The 20,427-nt window shown below is 41.5% G+C and overlaps 1 protein-coding gene across 1 annotated transcript in view; it reads right to left on the reverse strand.

Annotated features, from left to right (window-relative positions):
- GDA (guanine deaminase) overlaps positions 1 to 20,427 on the reverse strand; it is a 238,910-nt gene that overhangs the window by 35,139 nt on the left and 183,344 nt on the right. Inside the window, exons 11-12 of the mRNA XM_053702505.1 lie at positions 14,528 to 14,773; positions 13,177 to 13,295 (exon numbers count right to left, since the gene is read on the reverse strand). Coding sequence (XP_053558480.1) covers positions 13,177 to 13,295; positions 14,528 to 14,773 — 365 coding nt within the window. The remainder of the gene's footprint in view (positions 1 to 13,176; positions 13,296 to 14,527; positions 14,774 to 20,427) is intronic.

A 20,427-nucleotide genomic window follows, 5' to 3' on the forward strand; every position in this document is an offset into this window, starting at 1 on the left:
ATGACCGGGGACCCCTTATTGCACATTACCCTCTCAAGTTGTGAGCAGTAGCGAACATTTTATCCCATAGAAGAGAGTGTTGGCGTGGCTGGGCCGCAGGCCTTGCTAGAAGTATAACCGGAACGTGCCTCATACCTTGCTCTGTGCTAGACTTACATTTGCCCAATACCTCTATCATTCTTTGCGCAACACCCCGGTGTATGCCGGCTGAAGCCCGACACTGAGAGACATCTGTGATCAGACTGGGAGTGGAGTTGCCACGTGGTCCCGGCTTGGAGTGTTGCTGTGATTGACGGGTTCACGGCCGATCACTAACGAACCCTACAGACTGACCGGCGAAGTAAGCAAAACAGCCGTGGGTCCCTCCCGCACGCTGTGGAACATACCGGTGTTTTCCTTGCTGTGGCCCATATTGAGAGGAGGTTCGATCACGGGCCAAGTGCGGTCACGCCACACTGTTTTTAACCTGGAAGGAGTCGGAGGTTATCAGGTAAGCGGCGGGCCCTTATTGCCCTACCCCCCACTGAGTAATTAAGCAGTGAGAGCCTCTAACATACCCTAGGCCACCAATTATACCGCATGCCATTGACTGGTGATCCTGACTAGCCACATCTCACTCGGCATAGGCCGCACATAATAACTGCCTGGAACCAAAACCTGGAAGCCTCAGTATTGGGCCCCTGTTTGAAAAACCAAGATCTCGTGCCACTAATCTTGTAACACCAACCTGTGGAAGGTTTTTAATACAAAACTCACAGCTGATATTGGAGGCAGTTACAACCGAGGTACATTCTGGGCAAACTTTAATTTAAAACAACAGTAATACTTGACATCAATATGGCGCAGAAGAAAAATAACTTGCCAGACAAGGGAGCTAAAACTAGAAATATGGTACATTATCTTAAGGGCATAGACTCCCCTATGAATGAGGACAGCAACTCTAGCAGTGAACTTAGAACGGATGAACCAGGCTGTAATCAGGCAAACTCTCAGCAACTGAGTTATGTCACTAAAGAAGATCTTAAACATTTATCTTCTAAAGAGGACATTAAAGGGGTAGTCACAGAGATAAAGAGCCTGTTTGGAGAACTGCGCAGAGAAGTTGGTGACCTCTCTCAAAAGGTTACTGCTATAGAGCACTCGCAAGACATATTGCAGGAGAAAGTTAAGCAGACTGTCACTAAAACTCAATATAACTCAGATATGGTGCAGCATGCTGGAACGCATGGAGGACCTTGATAACCGGAGTCGCCGGAACAATCTCCGTATTAGGGGAATTCCGGAGTCTGTAAATCCTACCACTCTCCTGGGATACCTACAGGACCTGTTTCGAGTGATCAAAGGGACCCCCAGGTGACAATTGAAAGGGCCCACAGAGCCCTCCGCCCAAAGCCTTCTCCGAAAGCCCCACCAAGGGATGTCATCCTACGCATACTAAACTACAAAGAGAAGGAAGAGATTCTGCGCCATAGCAGTAACAAACACCCCCTTACATATGCCGGCACCACCCTGCAAGTTTTTTCCAACATCTGTCCTACAACACTGCAGAAGCGCAGGGAGCTAAAATTCATTACTACAGCACTACAGGAGAACAAAATACCATATCGTTGGGGTTTTCCAACGTGTCTTATTGCCACTTTGGGAGATAAAACTGCATTGTTTCGATCTATGGAGGACATGGAGTCATTCTGTTCCACATTGCACATTGCTGTGCCTAACCAAGAAACCCCACCGCCTACTGCTTTGGGTCGCGACGCTGCCGGCCCCTCATCCTAACATTCTTGTCGAAGGACTTACCTAGGTCACGAGTGCTGGATCCTAACCAGAGACATGGCCCTGGCTCTACGGGCAGTTGTCATGCTTCACTAGGGCATTATCCTTGTCCTTTCAGGTTTGACTTATTATAAGTTATCTGACATGTTGTGTAATGTTAATATTTGTTCCTACGTCTTGCTTGTTATGTTACATTCTGGGTGGGAGTGTTCCTTGGAACATATATGCTGGACTCTATCCGAAGAAGTGCCCTGGACTTTAAGGACAGATGATGTGTGTCTCTAGGACATAATCTTCTCTCTTTGGCCTAGACATAACATAAGACACCTGTCTTGTCACATGCTGTTAAAACATGCATTTATATTATGTTTGTCAAATATTCATTGCAATTAACCTTATATCTACTGGTAAAGTTGCAAATTCCCCCCCCCTCCCCCCTTTCTTCCCCCTCCCCCTTTTTTCCCCCTCCCTCCCTTTCTTCCCCCTTCCTCCCTTTCTTCCCCCTCCCCCCCCTTTCTTCCCCCTCCCCCCCCTTTTTTCTTCTTCCCCCTCCCTCCCTTTCTTCCCCCCTCCTCCCCTTTCTTCCCCCTTCCTTTCTCCTTCCCCCCTTTCTTCCCCCTCAACCCCTTCTTCCCCCTCCCTTCCTTTCTTCCCCCTCTCTCCCTTTCTTCCCCCTCCATCCTTTTCTTCCCCCTCCCTACCTTTCTTACCCCTCCCTCCCTTTCTTCCCCCTCCCTCCCTTTCTTCTTCCTCCCTCCCTATCTTCCTTCTCCCCTCCCCTTTCCACCCCTTCCTCCCTCTTTTCCCTCTCTTTCCCTTTCTTTTTTGCCCCCCTCCTCCCTCCCCCTTTTCCCTCCCCTCCTTCCCTCTTTTCCCTCTCCTCCCTCCCTCTCCTCCCTCAATTTCTTCCTCCCTCCCTCCCTTCCCCGTTCTCTTCCTCCTTTCCTTTTTCTCTCCCTCCCCCCTTCTTCTCCCCCTCCCCTCTCCTTTAACCCTCCCTTTCTTCTACTTCCCTCCCTCCCTTTGACATGCTTCACTAGGACATTATCTTTATCCCCCCAGGATTGACTTAGTAGTAGTTGATTGACATGTCATGTATTGTTAATACTTGTATCTGTGTTATCCTTATTATATGGCACTCTGGACTGGAGTCTTCCTCAGACCATATGCGCTGGACTCTATCTAAAGAAGCGCACATGATTACAAGGATAGTTGGTATGTGTCACTAGGACTTAATCCTCTTCCTTCGGGAAGGGAATAATATAAGATACTTGTTTTGTCACATGTTATTGAAAAGTGCACTTATATTATATTTGTTATGTTTCATTGCAAATAATCCTACTCCTAATATTTCAGAGATGTTCCATTACACCTCTCATTAACCAGGTCTGTGATATTGTTATTTACATGTCAATTTGTTATTTACATGTCAATTTGCAATTTTCTAATGTTTGTATTTTTTCTAATGTTTGTATTTGCTCTCTGTTCACAAGATTTATGGAAGCCGATCTGGCCCCCTCCCTTTTGACCCCTCCTCCCACCCTCCTTCTTCTTTTCCCTCCTTTTCCCCCTACTCCCCCCCTTCCCCCCTCTCTCCCTCCTTTCCCCCTCTGTTATCTCCCCCTCCTTCCCCTCTCCTACCTCTCCTTCCCCTCTCTCCTACCATCATCTTTTTCACTCTCCTCCTACTTCCTTTCCCTTCTCATCCTCCCCCCCCTAATTCCCCGGTTCATATATAATAACTTACAAAGCACTGCTAATAGTGCTCATATATCACTCTTGCTATAATAGTATTCACAATTCTAATGTTACAATGTTATAAATTACTATGTTCATAGTTATGTTATTATTGATTGGGATAGTATAGCTTGGCCTACACTTTACATTCCACCTCTTAGGGCAGCCTATAGGCATATACCCTCTCAAGCGACTAGTTTAGTTTTGGCTGCTGGTTCAGCTGACTAGAACCAAACCTTCAGAACTTCTTTTTCCCTTCTGGTAAAGAAGGAACCTTTTATTTTATCCCACTTTTCTGTTTTTTCTTTTTCTTCCTTTTTTCTTTTCCCTTTTTTTTTTTCTCTCCCATGAGGGCCAGGGGCGGAGGCCTAACGCCAATTTGTTTGCATCCATTATTCCCGGAGAAGCGGGGGTCCATGGGCCTATTGTGTCCGGTTTTTCTTTTTTCTTCCTTTTTCCTCTTCTCCCTGCTATTTTTTGATCTCCTATTGGACGTAACAATGATCCCCCCACAGTACCTAGCCACTAACCACCCCCTCAAACTTGTCACAATAAACGCGAAGGGCCTAAACAATCCCAGGAAAAGATCTATTGTCTCCCGGGAATTATGACAACTGCAGGGAGATATAATCTTCCTGCAGGAAACCCACTTTAAGAAAACTTGTGAACCAAAGTGGCACAACCCTACATACCCCACAGCTTTCTTCGCCTCGGGGCCCACTAAACACAACGGAGTTGGCATCCTAATACATCATAGGGTCCATTTCCAGCCGCGGGAGGTCGAGAGAGATAGAGAGGGCAGGCTGATTATATTAGTTGGCCTCTTGTATGGTAGGGAGGTCACCCTGTCCAATATATATGCTCCCAATACAGCACAATATGGATTTTTTAAAACTGTTTCTAACAAGCTCTCAGAGTTGTCCAGGGGAGTGGTAATTCTAGGGGGAGATTTTAATGTTCCGATGTGCCCAAAACTGGATACCTCTAACGGGATGTCCAGTGTCTCCAGCATCGTTCTGAAACGGGTTGCCACGGTCTTGAAAAAACATCTTTTGCATGACGTTTGGCGCACTTGGCATCCGACTGACTTAGACTACACGTACTATTCCAGCCCCCACAAAAAGTATTCGCGCATTGACTATTTCTAAACAGACTCACAAGGCATTGCGTATGTTAGGCGAAGTGACATCTCCTCTATCACATGGTCTGACCATGCAGCAGTCTCCTGCGAGATGGTTTGGCCTGACAGACCAGACACCCCGTACATTTGGCGGCTAGATGATGCGCTTCTGAGTAACCAACTAATCACTGACGATATAGAGACGTCGCTAAAAGAATACTTTACTCTAAATGCGACGCAGGATGTTGCGCAAACTACAACCTGGGAGCCACACAAGTGTGTGATGAGGGGGCATTTCATTAAGCACAAGGCCAGATTAGTGAAACAGAGTCGTGAAAAATACAACCACCTCCTACGGAACATTTCTAGCTTAGAGACCCAACATAAACAAAGACCACGCGACCTCGACCTTGAAATGCAACTGACTCAGGCCAGACTTCACTTCAAACATCTCTTGCAGGAAGACGATCAGCGGAAAGCCTTTCGTCTCAAGCAAAAGTACTATGAGGGAGGCGACAAGGCGGGCAAATTGCTAGCAAGGGCACTACGCCGAACACAACTTAAATCACACGTGCACACTATAGTAGACAGTGACAATAACACCTACAGAGATAGCCCTAAAATAGCGGAGGCCTTCAGGTCTTACTATAGCACACTGTACAATTTGAAAGCGACACTGTCTAACAACCCAGGTGAGTGCCATGGCTATAGGTCCAGCGCTCAAAGCTACCTGCAACAAAAACACCTACCAAGGCTATAGAGCGATGCTTCAGACTTTTTGGAGTCCCCCTTGTCCATGGAAGAGGTGCAGAGAGCTTTAGCTGACTTGCCTAACGGCAAGTACCCCGGCCCTGAGGGGTTTGGGGCTAAATACTACAAAGCATTCTCGCCTATACTGTTGCCACATCTCCAAAAGCTAATCAACGAGCTGCCTGAGACGGGAGCTCTGCCGGCCTCCATGCTCGCGGCATACATAACGGTTATACCAAAGACAGGAAAACCTGCCAACAGACCGCAGAGTTATCGCCCAATCTCACTTCTCAATACGGACGTCAAGATTATAGCAAAAGTCTTGGCCAACAGAGTAAACAGATTCCTCCCCTCGCTGATCTCACTAGATCAAGTGGGGTTCGTACCTGGGAGGGAGGCAAGAGATAATACCATCAAAATTCTGCAAATTATGTCGTACGCCTCAAGTAATAAAACCCCTCTAGCTCTACTATCGACGGACGCCGAAAAGGCGTTCGATAGGGTGAATTGGCAATTCCTCAAACACACACTGGAGGGGATGGGCTTTGGCTATAACTTTGTGAAGACGGTCTTTGCCTTATAATCACTGCCCCTTTGTGATAAAGTCAAAATCCCTGAAATACCTAGGCATAACTATTACGGCGTCCCTATCTGATTTATTCGAAGCCAACTATGTATCTCTCAGAGCAGAAATCTTGCGTGATCTTTCAGCCTGGAGGCATAAAACGATCTCCTGGCTGGGAAGAATAAATGTGGTAAAGATGAATATCCTGCCCAGGATTCTGTACCTCTTTCAAACGATTCCGATCCCTCTCCCTCATTATTTTCTCCCGAGACTCCAACAGCTGATTGAGGAGTATGTCTGGAAGGACATCAGACCCAGAGTGAATAGAAAGATGATGTACCTGCCTAGAGAGGGTGGTGGACTGGGACTTCCCAACCTGTGCCTATATAGGAGAGCTGTCCTGCTCCAGAGAGCGGTGGAGTGGTGCCAGAGTAATGCACAAAAGGATTGGATATGCATTGATTCCTCCATTCTTGGTACTGGGGGCTTGGCTGCCCTGCTGTGGGGGGCCATGCCACACAGGCCAAAATGCATTTCCAAATTTCCTCTGATAGAGGAGCTGTTTCGAGAGTGGGACAGAGTGACTCGGACTGAGTCACACATCACCACTAACTACTCCCCGCTGACACCGGTGTATGAGAACCCGGACATTCCTCTGCAATTTAGGGCCTCCTGTTCGGCAGGACCCCTGAACAGTAACTATATCTACACCTTTTTTGATAACGGGAGACTTATGGCGAGGCAGGAGGTACTGGAGTCCTACCCAGACCACCCGCTGTCCTGGTATATGTATCTACAGATACGCCATTTCATATCCACTCATAGACATAACCGACAATTTCTTAGGGAACTTACCCCTTTCGAGTCTTTGTGCACGCAGCTAACTACTCCACGACACCTGACTTCTAAGATCTACAAACTGCTCTTACTCCCCAAGGACAGCCCACCCCCGACTTTTGTTAGAATGTGGCATAAAGAACTAGGCACTGAACTGACAATGGAAGACTGGCAGCGTATGTTTAGGGCAGCCCGGACGGTCTCTGTCTCTGCTCATGCGCAGGAATCACACTACAAGCTGCTATGCAGGTGGTATCTTACACCGACCCGACTCAAGGCAATATACCCGACCGTCTCTGACCGGTGTTGGAGGGGCTGTGGGGGGGTGGGCTCGATTCTGCATATTTGGTGGGATTGCCCCCTTATTGAAAATTTTTGGAGAGATGTCTGGGAAAAGATGACACAAATCCTAGAGATGGATATTCCCAGGGCTCCGGAGTCCTTGCTCTTTCACTTCCCATGCAAAGTACAGAACCCAGTACAAAAGACCCTACTTATGTATATGCTGATGGGTGCGAAAACTCTGATCCCTGCCCATTGGAAATCGACAGTGGTGCCCTCAGTGGATGACTGGAAACAGAAAGTTTGCGACCTCCTGCGGCTGGAGAGATACCATTACATGCTTATAGCAAAACTTGATGTACATGAAACTTTACTCCAGATGTGGAATGGGGGAGCACGTGCCCTCTAGATGAGTGCCTAGCCCCTCCGGGCTTGCACCGAGCGACCATCTGCCGGCCCCATTCTCCCTTCCCCTACTTTTTGGATGGCCCCTCCCCTGAATGCTTGACAAATGGGGCCCTGCCCCTGGCCTGATTTGTTAATTTGTTTTTCTACTGGTATCTATATAACTATATTAAATGTCGCTTTAATTTTATAATAGCTACTAAATACATACATCTCCAGATTTAGCGGAATGTAAAGCGGAAAGGAAAATTGGAAAAGATAGAGCTTACACTTTTATCATTATCTTGCACCATGACAAACAATCTTGGCTAATATTCAGGTTATTTCATATGTGCCTTCTACCCGTTTGTGGATTTATTCCCTACTTTATGTAATCACGTACTGAATGTAATGGTGGAAACTGTATACTCTGAATTGGCACCTGCGGTGCATGTACCTTTGTTCACGTTTGTTTTCAAATAAAGCTCTTAAAAAAAAAAAAAAAAAGGAATGAGTGCTTTGTAACCCCTTACTGTCTTCCTCTCTTTTTTGTAACTAGCTTATATTTAAAGGGGCAGCACCGATTCCCTTGGGAAGTTCCCATAGGTCTCATTATTTCCTAAGCTAACTTATCGCAGTGCCAGTATTTCTCTCTTTTTTTGTAATAGGGTGTCAGGTTTTAACATAACTTACTTTTCCCCATAGACATCAATGGGGTTGTGTTACGGCGATCACCATTCCGCGATCACAGGTGTTAGTTTTTTTTCTAACACTCTCTTTCCATTGATGTTTATGGGGGAAAACATGCACGAGCACAGTCAGGCCTTGGGTTTTGTGCGGTATGGAGCTTAAAGCAACATACCGCACAACAAAAGAAGGTTTCGGCTTAAAGGGACATAAAACCCAATTTTTTTCTTTTATGATTTAGATAGAATATAACATTTTAAACAACTTTCTAATTTACTTCTATTATCAAATTTTCTTAGTTTTCTTGTTATCCTTTGTGGAAAAGCAGAAATGTAAGCTCAAGAGTGTACAATAATGTTATACATTAGCAGGGGCACTAGATGGCAGCATCATTTCCTGTTGTGTAGTCCTTCAGGCATGTGCAGGCTACCTACCTAGGTATCTCTTCAACAAAAATAACATGAGAATGAAAAAAAATTGATAATAGAAGTAAATCGGAAACTTTTTAAAAATTGTGTCATCTATTTTAATCATGAAAGAACATTTTTGGGTTTAATATCCCTTTAACTTGTAATGGCAGCGCTATGGAAAGTGCGATACCGAAGATTTTTTTGCATTACTTACACACCCGGTATAGCGCAAAACTCATAATCTTGCTGAATGTAAATAGCAACCATTTGGCAAGATTACGAGTCTTGCGTTAGCCTTAAAAAGCAGTGTTGAAAGGTCCCAATGCTGCTTTTTAATGCCCGCTGGTATTACGAGTCTGGCAGGAGAGGGTGTACCGCTCATTTTTCTTCCGCGTCTCAAGCTTACCACAAATCCCCTTACGTAAATTGCGTATCCTATCTTTTTAATGGGACTTGCTTAACGCCGGTATTACGAGTCTTGGAAGAAGTGAGCGGTAGAACCTCTCCTGTCAAGACTCCTACCACATTTAAAAGTCAGTAGTTAAGAGTTTTATGGGCTAACGCCGTAACATAAAACTCTTAACTAAAGTGCTAAAAAGTACAGTAACACCCATAAACTACCTAATAACCCCTAAACCGAGGCCTCCCCCCCCCCCCCGCAAACACTTAAATAACATTTTTAACCCCTAATCTGCCTACCGGACATCGCCGCCACTTTAATAAATATATTAACACCTAAACCGCTGCACACCCGCCTCGCAAACACTAGTTAAATTTTATTAACTACTAATCTGCCGTCCCTAACATTGCCGACGCCTACCTACATTTATTAACCCCTAATCTGCCGACCCCAACGACGCCGCAACTATATTAAATTTATTAACCCCTAAACCTAACACAACCCTAGCTTAAATATAATTTAAATAAAATGAAATAAAATTACTGCAATTAAATAAATTAATCCTATTTAAAAATAAATACTTACCTATAAAATAAACCATAAGATAGCTACAATATAACTAATAGTTACATTTGTATCTAGCTTAGGGTTTATATTTATTTTACAGGCAATTTGTATTTATTTTAACTAGGTACAATAGTTATTAGTTATTAACTATTTAAAAACTACCTAGTTAAAATAAGTACACATTTACCTGTAAAATAAATCCTAACCTAAATTACAATTACACCTAACACTACACTATCATTAAATTAATTACATAAACCAACTACAATTAACTACAATTAAATTAAATAAACTAAAGTACAAAAAAAACAAACACTAAATTACAGAAAATAAAAAAATAATTACAAGAATTTTAAACTAATTACACCTAATCTAATCCCCTAGTAAAATAAAAAAGCTCCCCAAAATAATAAAATTCCCTACCCTATACTAAATTACAAATAGCCCTTAAAAGGGCTTTTTGCGGAGCATTGCCCCAAAGTAATCAGCTCTTTTACCTGTAAAAAAAATACAATACCCCCCAACATTAAAACCCACCACCCACACACCTAACCCTACTCTAAAATCCACCCAATCCCCCCTTAATAAAACCTAACACTACCCCCTTGAAGATCACCCTACCTTGAGCCGTCTTCACCCAGCCGGGCACAAGTGGTCCTCCAGAGGGGCAGAAGTCTTCATCCGATCCGGGCAGAAGAGGACCTCCAGACGGGCAGAAGGCTTCATCCAGGTGGCATCTTCTATCTTCATCCATCCGGAGCGGGTCCATCTTGAAGCCAGCCGACACAGAGCATCCTCTTCTTCCGACGACTCCCTACGAATGAAGGTTTCTTTAAATGACGTCATCCAAGATGGTGTCCCTTGAATTCCGATTGGCTGATAGGATTCTATCAGCCAATCGGCATCCCCCTCATGATTTCCCGGTTCTCGCACAGACAGCACAGCAGTGATTGACTCCACTGCTCCACACGTCACTGAGCAGTGAAAGGCAGTCAGGTTTAGGCTAGCAGTGCAACTTTGCAAGCCTCACGGCACGCCCACAACATTCATAGGGAAATTGGGCAGGGGAGGAGCAAAGTACAAACAAGCAAAAGCAGCCGGGAAAACTAATTGAGGAAATTGCAGCGCTGGTTCAAGGGGCAAAAAAATTAAGTGTACAAGTGTACAACTTTCCCAGTCGCACTAATGTTCACAAATGCTGGCCCCTCTAATAAAAAAAATCTATGCATCGCTACATTGTATTTCTTTGAATTTCAATAAAATTTCCAAAAAAAAAAAATTCTGGTTCTGTCACCCCCTAGGGGGTGTCACGCAGGTGCGGCCCGCACCCCAGCACCCCCCCCTAATGATGCCACTGATTTAATTATATAAATGAGATATTTAAAGAAACCACAGTAATGAAATATAAGTATATTTGCTTGTTTTGGTCAGGGTACATTTTTATTTATCTTTCTATTACAATTACTTAAAAACTATTTCACTTCACTATATAGTCATGTTGGCTTTGGTGTTAAAAGGACATTAAAGGGACAGTCAAGTCAAAATTAAACTTTCATGAATCAGATAGGGCATTCAATTTAAACCCTGTGCTAACGACGGCTCTGAGCCGTCGCAAAGTTTCCCACTCAGGTGCTACTGTGCTAATGATGGCTCAGAGCCATCGCTAGCACTCTCCCACCTTGAGGGAGATCTGGGGGCTCCCACCTGCTCCTACCCCGGCGATCGGGCTTGTATAGTGACAGGCATCGCTGGGGCTTTACGTCATGTGCAGTGACATCACACGCAATGACGTGATGACGTCACCACGCAATTTTATTTAAAAATAGCAATGTTAAGTATAGGAAAAGGGGGCATGCTGCTTAGAAGCCTGTACCTCAGGCATATAAGCAGCTATAGACCCCCAAGACCCACCGTTGGAAAGTTAATCGCCTAACCTTTCCAACAGTGTAAGTTTTGGGGATCTGAAGAAAAAAACGTTTAAAAAAAAAATTGATTAAAATCTTTAAACAGCTTAACACCCAGGTGGGAAAGTGCTTAGCACTTAAAGGGTTAGACAACTTTCCAATTTACTATTATCATCAAATTTATTTTGTTCTCTTGGTATTCTTTTTTGAATGTTAAACTTAGATAGGCTCAATATGATTTCTAAACCGCTGAAACCTGCCTCTTATCTAAGTGCATTTTGACAAAATTCAAACTTTTATGGTTTAGATAGAATATGCCATTTTAAACAACTTTCCAAATTACTTTCATTATCAAATCTGTTTTTTTCTCTTGATATCCTATGTTGAAAGGTATAGCTAGGCTCATAGGAGTTCTGTGGCGTGCACGTGTCTTTAGTACTCTGTAGCAGCATTAATTGCAATAGTTTATAACACTGGTTCATACAATATTGCAAATCATTGCTGCCATAAAGTACTAAAGACATGTGCATGATTTGATCATCATCTAAAAGGGTAGTAGCTGTTGTTGTCATGGGAAGCACCATCTTGATTTTCAGGTACAAGAACACGCTCGCCATATTCAGCATTGCACCAGCAGCTCACAAGAGCTGCTGGTGCAACGCCGCCCCCTGCAGACTCGCGGCCAACGGGCCGCCAGCAGGGGGTGTCAATCAACCCGATCATACTCGATCGGGTTGATTTCCGGCGATGTCTGTCCGCCTGCTCAGAGCAGGAGGACAGGTTATGGAGCAGCGGCCTTTGTGACCGCTGCTTCATAACTGCTTTTTCTGGAGAGCCAGCAGGCTCCCCAAAAACACGGGGCAAAGCTTGATAAATATGCCCCTCTCTCTCCTAAAACTTCTACCCCCCCTTTTTCTAGCTTCACTAATTTATAGTTGCTGTCATTTTATGTATACAATTTTTTTAAATTTGATGATGTCATCAAATGTTTGACTATGCTAATTAGTGCACACTTTTTTTCTAACTTGGCAGTTGGGATAACACATCATGATTTTCCTTTATCAAACATAAATGAACATATTATTTGTTGTGTAGCACACACTGAATAGCTTTGTGTGAAGGGGGGGGGTAGAACGCTATTTCATGCCATCTAGGGCTCCAGACACCTATCAGGTATCGCTCGGTCTCTAAAACAAAGAATAGTGTCGGAACTAAGCAAATTTAGAAATTCAAGTATGTTGGAAACTTCTTTCAAATTGTATACCATGGGGCTGATTTAAAAAGGGCTGAATGGCCCTGAATGTAACTGTTTCCGCTAAAAGCCTTCAGGCTCGCCGTAAACAGGATTTAAGAAGCAGAGGTCTTAAGACCGCTGTTCCTTAACTCGTACACCTCCTCTGAGGCGGCGGACATCAATCCACCCGATCGTCTACGATCAGGTTGATTGATACCCCCTGCTAGCAGCCAATTGGCCGCGAATCTGCAGGGGGCGGCATTGCACAAGCAGTTCACCAGAACTGCTTGTGCAATGATAAATGCTGACAGCGTATGATGTCAGCATTTATCGATGTGTAGCGGACATGATCCCCTATATCGGATCATGTCCGCTTGTACATTGTTAAATCGGCCCCTCTGTCTGAATCCCAAAAGAACATTTTTGTGTTTCATATCCCTTTAAAATATTAATGATGGCTGAAAGTAATGATTATTTTAGTATTAACATGAGTTTAATTTAACACATTATCTATGATAAATACTACCTCCATGGGTGTATTAGGAAACACTTCAAAAGGACTGTCATCCACCTCAGGGTTGATTAACAATGCATCAAATTCTTTATTAACTTCAAAGTTTCCAGTTATTTTATCGATACTCAGAGCTGTAAAAATAGAATAACATAAGCAGAATCATTTTTTATTGTTTTAATTTTATTTTATATATTTTTTCTTTTATTCAGAGTCAACAAACCTATACAAAATATAGTGCAATAACTGATATATCAAGTAAGTATAATGAGTACATCAAGTTGATAAAATGAATTAAAGTCAAGTTCAGTTATGCAGACATTATGTTATACAAAAAAAACCTCCTGCTCTAATGTGAGATAAGGTAATATCCTACAGTTCAACTGATCTTTCCCCATGGTACATTCTAAATATATTATTTGGTAAAAAGAATAAGCAGGTTGTGATGTTAATAAATCAAAAGTCATATGAACAATGATTAGTAACTAAATAAAACAGGTAACAAGTAAAGAGCAGTCATCCCTTCAGAGCTTAAAGCACAAAAACAAAAAGCGGTACCATAGCCCCCAATGTGAGATCCAGTATATGTAAGTTCCCCCAACTCCCACTTACAACATGGAAGCCTAAAGCCCTGTGCCCCAAGATATTTGTTCCACCAATCTACCTTTCCCTCTAGTCCCTAAATATGGTTCATGGTTCCCACACACCCCAAACTCCTCTCTATTATTTAAGATAGGTATCCAGAAGTAGAAATTATTTTATTAAGAATAATTGAGACGTCTTCAAAGAATTGGCCTGTTTTATTGTTTTGGAGAGACTTTGGAAAATATTGAGTTAAAGGGACATAAAACACTAAGGCCCAGATTACAAGTGGAGAGCAAAATAAAGATTACAAGAGTGATCCACTCAGTAATACCAGTGCACGCAAATGTGTGCTGATATTACAAGTTGAGCGCAATGTGAACACAACCTCAAGAGTGCACTTCCATATGCTCCAATGGGAGCCTTGTTCTCATGCCGTGAGACACGACTGAGAACCAAGCGCAGCAAAGGGGGTAAATCGCTCAGCGATGGGCAGCAAAGTGTAAATATATATGTATATAAATGTATACATATATATTTATGTGGTAATATGTGCAACAAAACTCTTTCGTGATTCTCTTTCTAACGGTCTAACCGTACCTTTAGTCTAGCCTCCACTGGGACATCCTGTGTATATTTTAAACAATTTAAATATTTGTTTAAATACTGTAAAGTTTTAGTCTTAAAAAAAAAAGTGGCTGTTATACCACACACCAGCAAGATAAATTGTATGAGAATTGGTAAAATAGCTTGGGCTGTGTAAAAGATAAAATAATGTAATGACCTTCACATCCTCCGAGAGTTGCAAGTCTGAATGCTTCTTGATGACTTAAAACTTTATAATCATTGTCAACTTCTTTTCCATTTGGAATATTATGGAACCCGTTTTCTGCATGTTTTTCATTTTGATGTTTATTCATATTCTTGTTCTTTTTCAGATTTTTATGATGCTGAATACAGAGAATTTTGGATGTTTCTATTGCTTTTCGAATAGCATCCAAAATAGAAACAGAATAGCCACCTGCAATATCTAGAAGAAAAACAAAAAAATAAGTTAGTATATTTTGTTTATGTTAGCTTTTATATTTCAAATACTGTAATGAAGCAAAAACATGTTATTGTTTTAAAATGTTCAAGTGTTGCTCTAATTTCAGACATTCCTAAAAATCAATTTGAAAAAAATATTTTACTTATTATAAGATATCAGTAGGAAGGTTGGTACTAGACCCCTGCATGGCCATTACTATTATATAGATTTATAATATATATGCGCTATGTTATTGATGTAAAAGTTTACAAGAATACCACCTCTTTATAATAAGCTATAAACGTAAAATTCACTACTTACCTACTTAGGGCTCATTTCCATTGAGCCTTAATTTGGTTTGCGCAAGGTTGCAAACCAATACATACGCTGTCGGAGGCAATTTTGTTTATCGACTGCTTCCGATGGAGCGTTACCATTAATACACTGTCAGAGGCTGTCAATACATTGACAAAAATAACACCAAACTAAACTCTATGTAAAAGAGGATAAAGGACCTTTTTGAGACGTGTCCAATTGAAATTTAAATGAAATAATTCAATGTAAAAAATAAATTATAAAATGTAATATTTATTGTTGTCCCACGTATAGGATTAGCACTGCCATATGATCTTATGGAAATATCAGTTTGTATTTACATATAAAACCATATGCAAGCATATATTAATAAAATTTAAACTAGACCAATGCATAAGGCAGCACTTCATATTACATATATTAATAAAGTGGAAAATATAATTGAATATAAAAAAGTATTTGCTTATAATTAAAATGTATATAAATATATATATATATATACACACTGCACGCCTGCTCTGAACATTGCCAGAAATCAACCCGATCGAATATCGATGTGCAGCGGACATGATCCGCAATATTGGATCATGTCTGCTTGCTCTATGATAATTAGGCCCCACTGTATCAGTACACAATCTGCCTGATAAATACAGGTTTGTAGAGGATCAATTGCAATCATCAGATGACTGCTTATAAAATTATTTGACAAACCTAATATTATGCACTGCTGGCAAAGTGAGCTAAAAAATATATAACATAGCCCACATATTGGAGTATTGTATGTATGTAGCAGTTTATACACAATCAGAAAAGCGTTTATATAATACTAGGCAATAAGCCCCAAAGCTAACATTACACAAAATAAAAAATGTAAAATTACAGAAAAAAAATTAACAAAACTATCCAAAATTAAAAATTGAAACCTAAATTAATACCCCTATAAAAAGCCCCCAAAAATAAAAACACCCCCTAATCTAATACTAAACTAACAATAGCCCTTAAAAGGGCGTTTGTAGGGCATTGCCCTAAGTTAAACAGCTCTTTTACCTAAATAAATTACCAATTACCCCCTAACAATAAAACCCCCCACCCAACAAACACCAAAAATAAAAAAACTAACACTGAAAAAAAACTAAACTACCCATTGCCCCTAAAGGGTCATTTGTATGGGCATTGCCCTAAAAAGGGCATTCGGCACTTTTACTGCCCTTAAAATGGCAAACAGCTCTTTTCCAGCCCCAAAAAAACCTAATCTAAAAAAAAAAGCCACCCCCCCAAAAAAAAGCTTAAGACTAAGCCCCAAATAGGTACTCACCGTTCCTGAAGTCTGACGGGGATCTTCTTCCAGACGACTCCATCATCTTCTATCTTCATCCGTAATGAAGGCGGCATAGAGCGGAGGTGCAGAGCTGTCTTCCACAATGCGTGGATCCTCAGTGGCGGTCCTCAATGGCGGCGGGTGGTCCTCAGCGGCAGCGGTGTTCCTCAGCGGCGTGGAGGCTTCTCTTTATCCGATGTCTGTCGTTCACTGAAGATTGAATGCAAGGTACGCATTCAATTTGGCGTAAATTGCATTCCTATTGGCTGAAATTTTGAAATCAGCCAATAGGATTAGAGCTACTGAAATCCTATTGGCTGTTCAAATCAGCCATTAAGATTTCAGTAGCTCTCATCCTATTGGCTGAATTCAAAATTTCAGTCTTTAGGAATGCAAGGTACCCCGATAAATATGGGGTACCTTGCATTTAATCTTCAGTGTGCGGCTGAGGATCGCATAAAGAAGAGCACCACGGCGCTTTGGACCGCCGCCGCTGAGCACCGCCGCTGAGGATCCGTGCATCGGAAAAACCATCTCCGTACCTCCGCTCCTCGCCGCCTTTGCTACGTATAGATAGCCATTAGATAGAAATTGATGGAGCCGCCTGGAAGAAGACCGTCTCCAGCGGCCAAGAACAGTGAGTACCTATTTGGGGGTTAGATTTTTTTTATTTTATTTTTTAATTTTTTTTTTAATTTTTTAAGATTAGAATTGAATGGGCTTTTAAAAGAGCTGAATTCCCTTTTGGTAGTTTAGTTTAGAGTAGGGGTGTTTTTATTTTGGGGGGGCTTTTTTATTTTCATAGGGATTAGGTTTAATTTTGTTTATTTTTGATAATTTTGTTTATTTTTTTCTGTAATATTAGACTTTTTTTTTTTTTTTGTAATGTTAAATTCATTTTTTGTAATTTAATGTTAGGATTTTTTATTTTAGTTGTAATTTAGTAGTAATTGGGGTTAATTTATGGTGTGTTAGGTTAGTGGGCTTAGTAATTAAATTAGTTATATGCATTGTGGGGGGTTGGCGGTTAAGGAGTTAATAGGTTAGTTAGGTTTATTGCGATGCGGGTGGTTGGCGGTTTAGGGGTTAATAGGTTAATTAGGTTTATTTTTTTTTTATTATTATTTTTAATACTTAGTATGGGCGGTTATGTTTATTTTTTGTCTTAATACTTTGTGTGAGTGGTTAGTTTTTTTTTAATACTTTGTGCGAGTGGTTAGTCTTATTTTTTTTTATACTTCGTGCGGGTGGTTAGTTTTTTTTCCTTAATACTTTGTGCCGACTTTTTTTGTTTTTTTATTTCTTGCGGGTGGTTACGCGATTTTTAGCTATTTCATGCGGATGGAGTGTTTGTTTTTTTAAGGCTTCATTTTTCTACGATGCATTCAGTTGGATTCCGAAAATGGCAGGATTCTTTCACCACTCTGCCATTTTCGGAATCCACCAGGTGGATTAATTTGGCTACACGCACAGCCAACATTCTTTTGTTGTGCAGCCAACATTCCTTTGAGGATGTGTTTGCAACTGGCGACACCGACGGATGCATTACAAGCGCAATTATAGTATAGATAAGGCTGATGGTAGCTCTTGAGTGTAAAAGATTATCTTAAAGTATAGCCATTAGATAAACTGAAATATGGATTGCAGCCTTTTCAGTATTGCTAGGATAGCTGTATAAGTATCAAAGTTGCTGTTAGAAAACTGCAAGTAATAACCCTGTTCTGCCTTCCTATTTGCCCTTAGTAATCAGAATAATAAAGGGTATATTCAATGTAATTCCAGTTATAAAGCTTACGGTTGTCTAATATTTACATAGGCAAATTGTAACAGATTTATAATTTGCAACTAATGTTGTCTTGCTTTATTTTACTGCCAAATGTGTAACGAGTAAGTAGCAAATGTAAAGGTTAAAATAGTTTAAGCATGAGTAAGTAATACCGGACTAGGTAAATATATAAAATTTCAACTTTCACTATAATATGTGAATTACTGTCCTAGAGTTTACCACACTTAAGCTTTGTTTTTTACATCTGCTGATATAAAGGTTCTTACAGTTAATGTATGTATATACATATATATATATATATATATATATATATATATATATATATATATATATATATATATATATATATATATATATATATATATATATATATATATATATATATAAACAGGGCTCAAAATTTTAAGTCCAAAGCTACTAGCCAGGTCAAAATGTTAATCGCCACTGATCCCACAAATCACCTGTCCACACCACACCCACTACCCCACTATGTTTAGCCATCGCGAAACACCTTGGGCGCGATTACATATATGGCGCAGGCTTCGAAACAAGCGTGAAAACCTGTGCCACCCTTAATTTCACCTTGCACATCAGGGTATTACATATACTGTACTGTTAGATGCTAAACTCGCGTAAGTAGGACAAACTAGTGATCTTCTGAAATGTGCGCAAATACACATTTTAGTTGTCGCAAGTAACGCCAGTATTTTGTCCACGGAAAGTGTCAATAAAGAGTAGTTTTATGCAAATTAGGCTAACACTCGTAAAAATGAACCGATTTCAAATAAAAATGCGACACGTAATTACGCTCTTCATAATTCATATATAAACATATGCACAGCCGTCATTTTCTTCAGTGTGTTTGGATTGTTCGTTGAGCTACAACACTCTACACTGGAGTGGAGGATTAGTAAGAGTAGAGAGAGAGGAGCAAACAGAGGAGTTAGTTAGGTCACATTGTTGTTTGATTAAGCTTGTACACTTACACATAGTTTTACATATTGCACATATTGCATACATACATACATACATACATACATATACAAATACACCACATTTTTTTTTTCTAACACCTCACACATTTTATTTTATTTTTACAGTGTGATAGGCTGAGTGTTTGGTTGTGATTGTGTGTGATTGAACTGGGAGTGAGTGGGAGTGTGTGTAGTGTGATTTAGTATGAGGATCGCCTGGAGAGGTAGGGAGGAGGGGAGGAGGGGAGCGGCAGGGAAAGGAGTATAGGAGATGACAGGAGGAGCAGTGGGGCCCCCCGTCAGGGAGTAAGTGGAGTGGGGAGAGCCAGAAGGGATGATGGGAGGGGAGATGCTCAAGAGCCCCAGAGAGCAGGCACATCTAGGAGAGGGATAGAGGATGCACATGGGGACAGAAGGGGGGAGGAGGGAGAGGATAGGGAGCAACCCACACCAGGGACATCACAGGGAGGAAGCCAAGTGTCCATGGAGGATGAGAGGCTGAGATGTCCCAACTTCTCATTTGATGAAAATGTTGCAATTGTCCAGGCCATCATGGACAATTACAGTGACCTCTTCAGGGAGGGCAAAGGCATTGCCAAAAAGAGAAAAACGGCATGGTTGGCGGTAGAGGAGGCCGTCAACAGTGTGGCCCCGCGGAGGAGGACTGTTGAGGGCCTGAAAAAATGCTGGAATAACTGCAAGAGGCGGGTCAAAGAAAAGATGGGGCAGGAAGCTACGCACCAGAAGGAAACAGGTGGTGGTCCTTCCCTAGATACAGAGTATAACACCTGGCAGGAGATGATACGCAGGTCCCTGAGTATCACAGCAGTCCTTGGTCTTCCAGGGGCTCGTGCTGGTGACTAACACCCCACACACCAGTATTATATGTATTTGAGATATAACATCCTTTAATATCACACATTCATGTAAACAATGGGGAGCATGGTATTTGGTGTACTAACAAAAACATCTACAATTATACTTGACATTACTGCTACATAACACATCGCAATTCGTGATATGAGGTTGAATAGTGCAATACTAACATGCCTCAGAGTAACACAGGCTACAAGCCACATGTAGAGTTTTCATTAAAAGGACACTAGCCATCACAATACTTTTAGCTCAATAAAGCAGGTTCTGTGCATAGATCAGGCTAAAGTAAATTGTGTGACCATAGTGTCACTTAAAGAACACATTATTTCATCATTGACATGTATACATAACTATTGTATGAAACGCATAACTGTATACTGGTCATATT

The sequence above is a fragment of the Bombina bombina genome, chromosome 2 (genome assembly GCF_027579735.1).
Source record: "Bombina bombina isolate aBomBom1 chromosome 2, aBomBom1.pri, whole genome shotgun sequence".
Taxonomy (NCBI): Eukaryota; Metazoa; Chordata; class Amphibia; order Anura; family Bombinatoridae; genus Bombina; species Bombina bombina.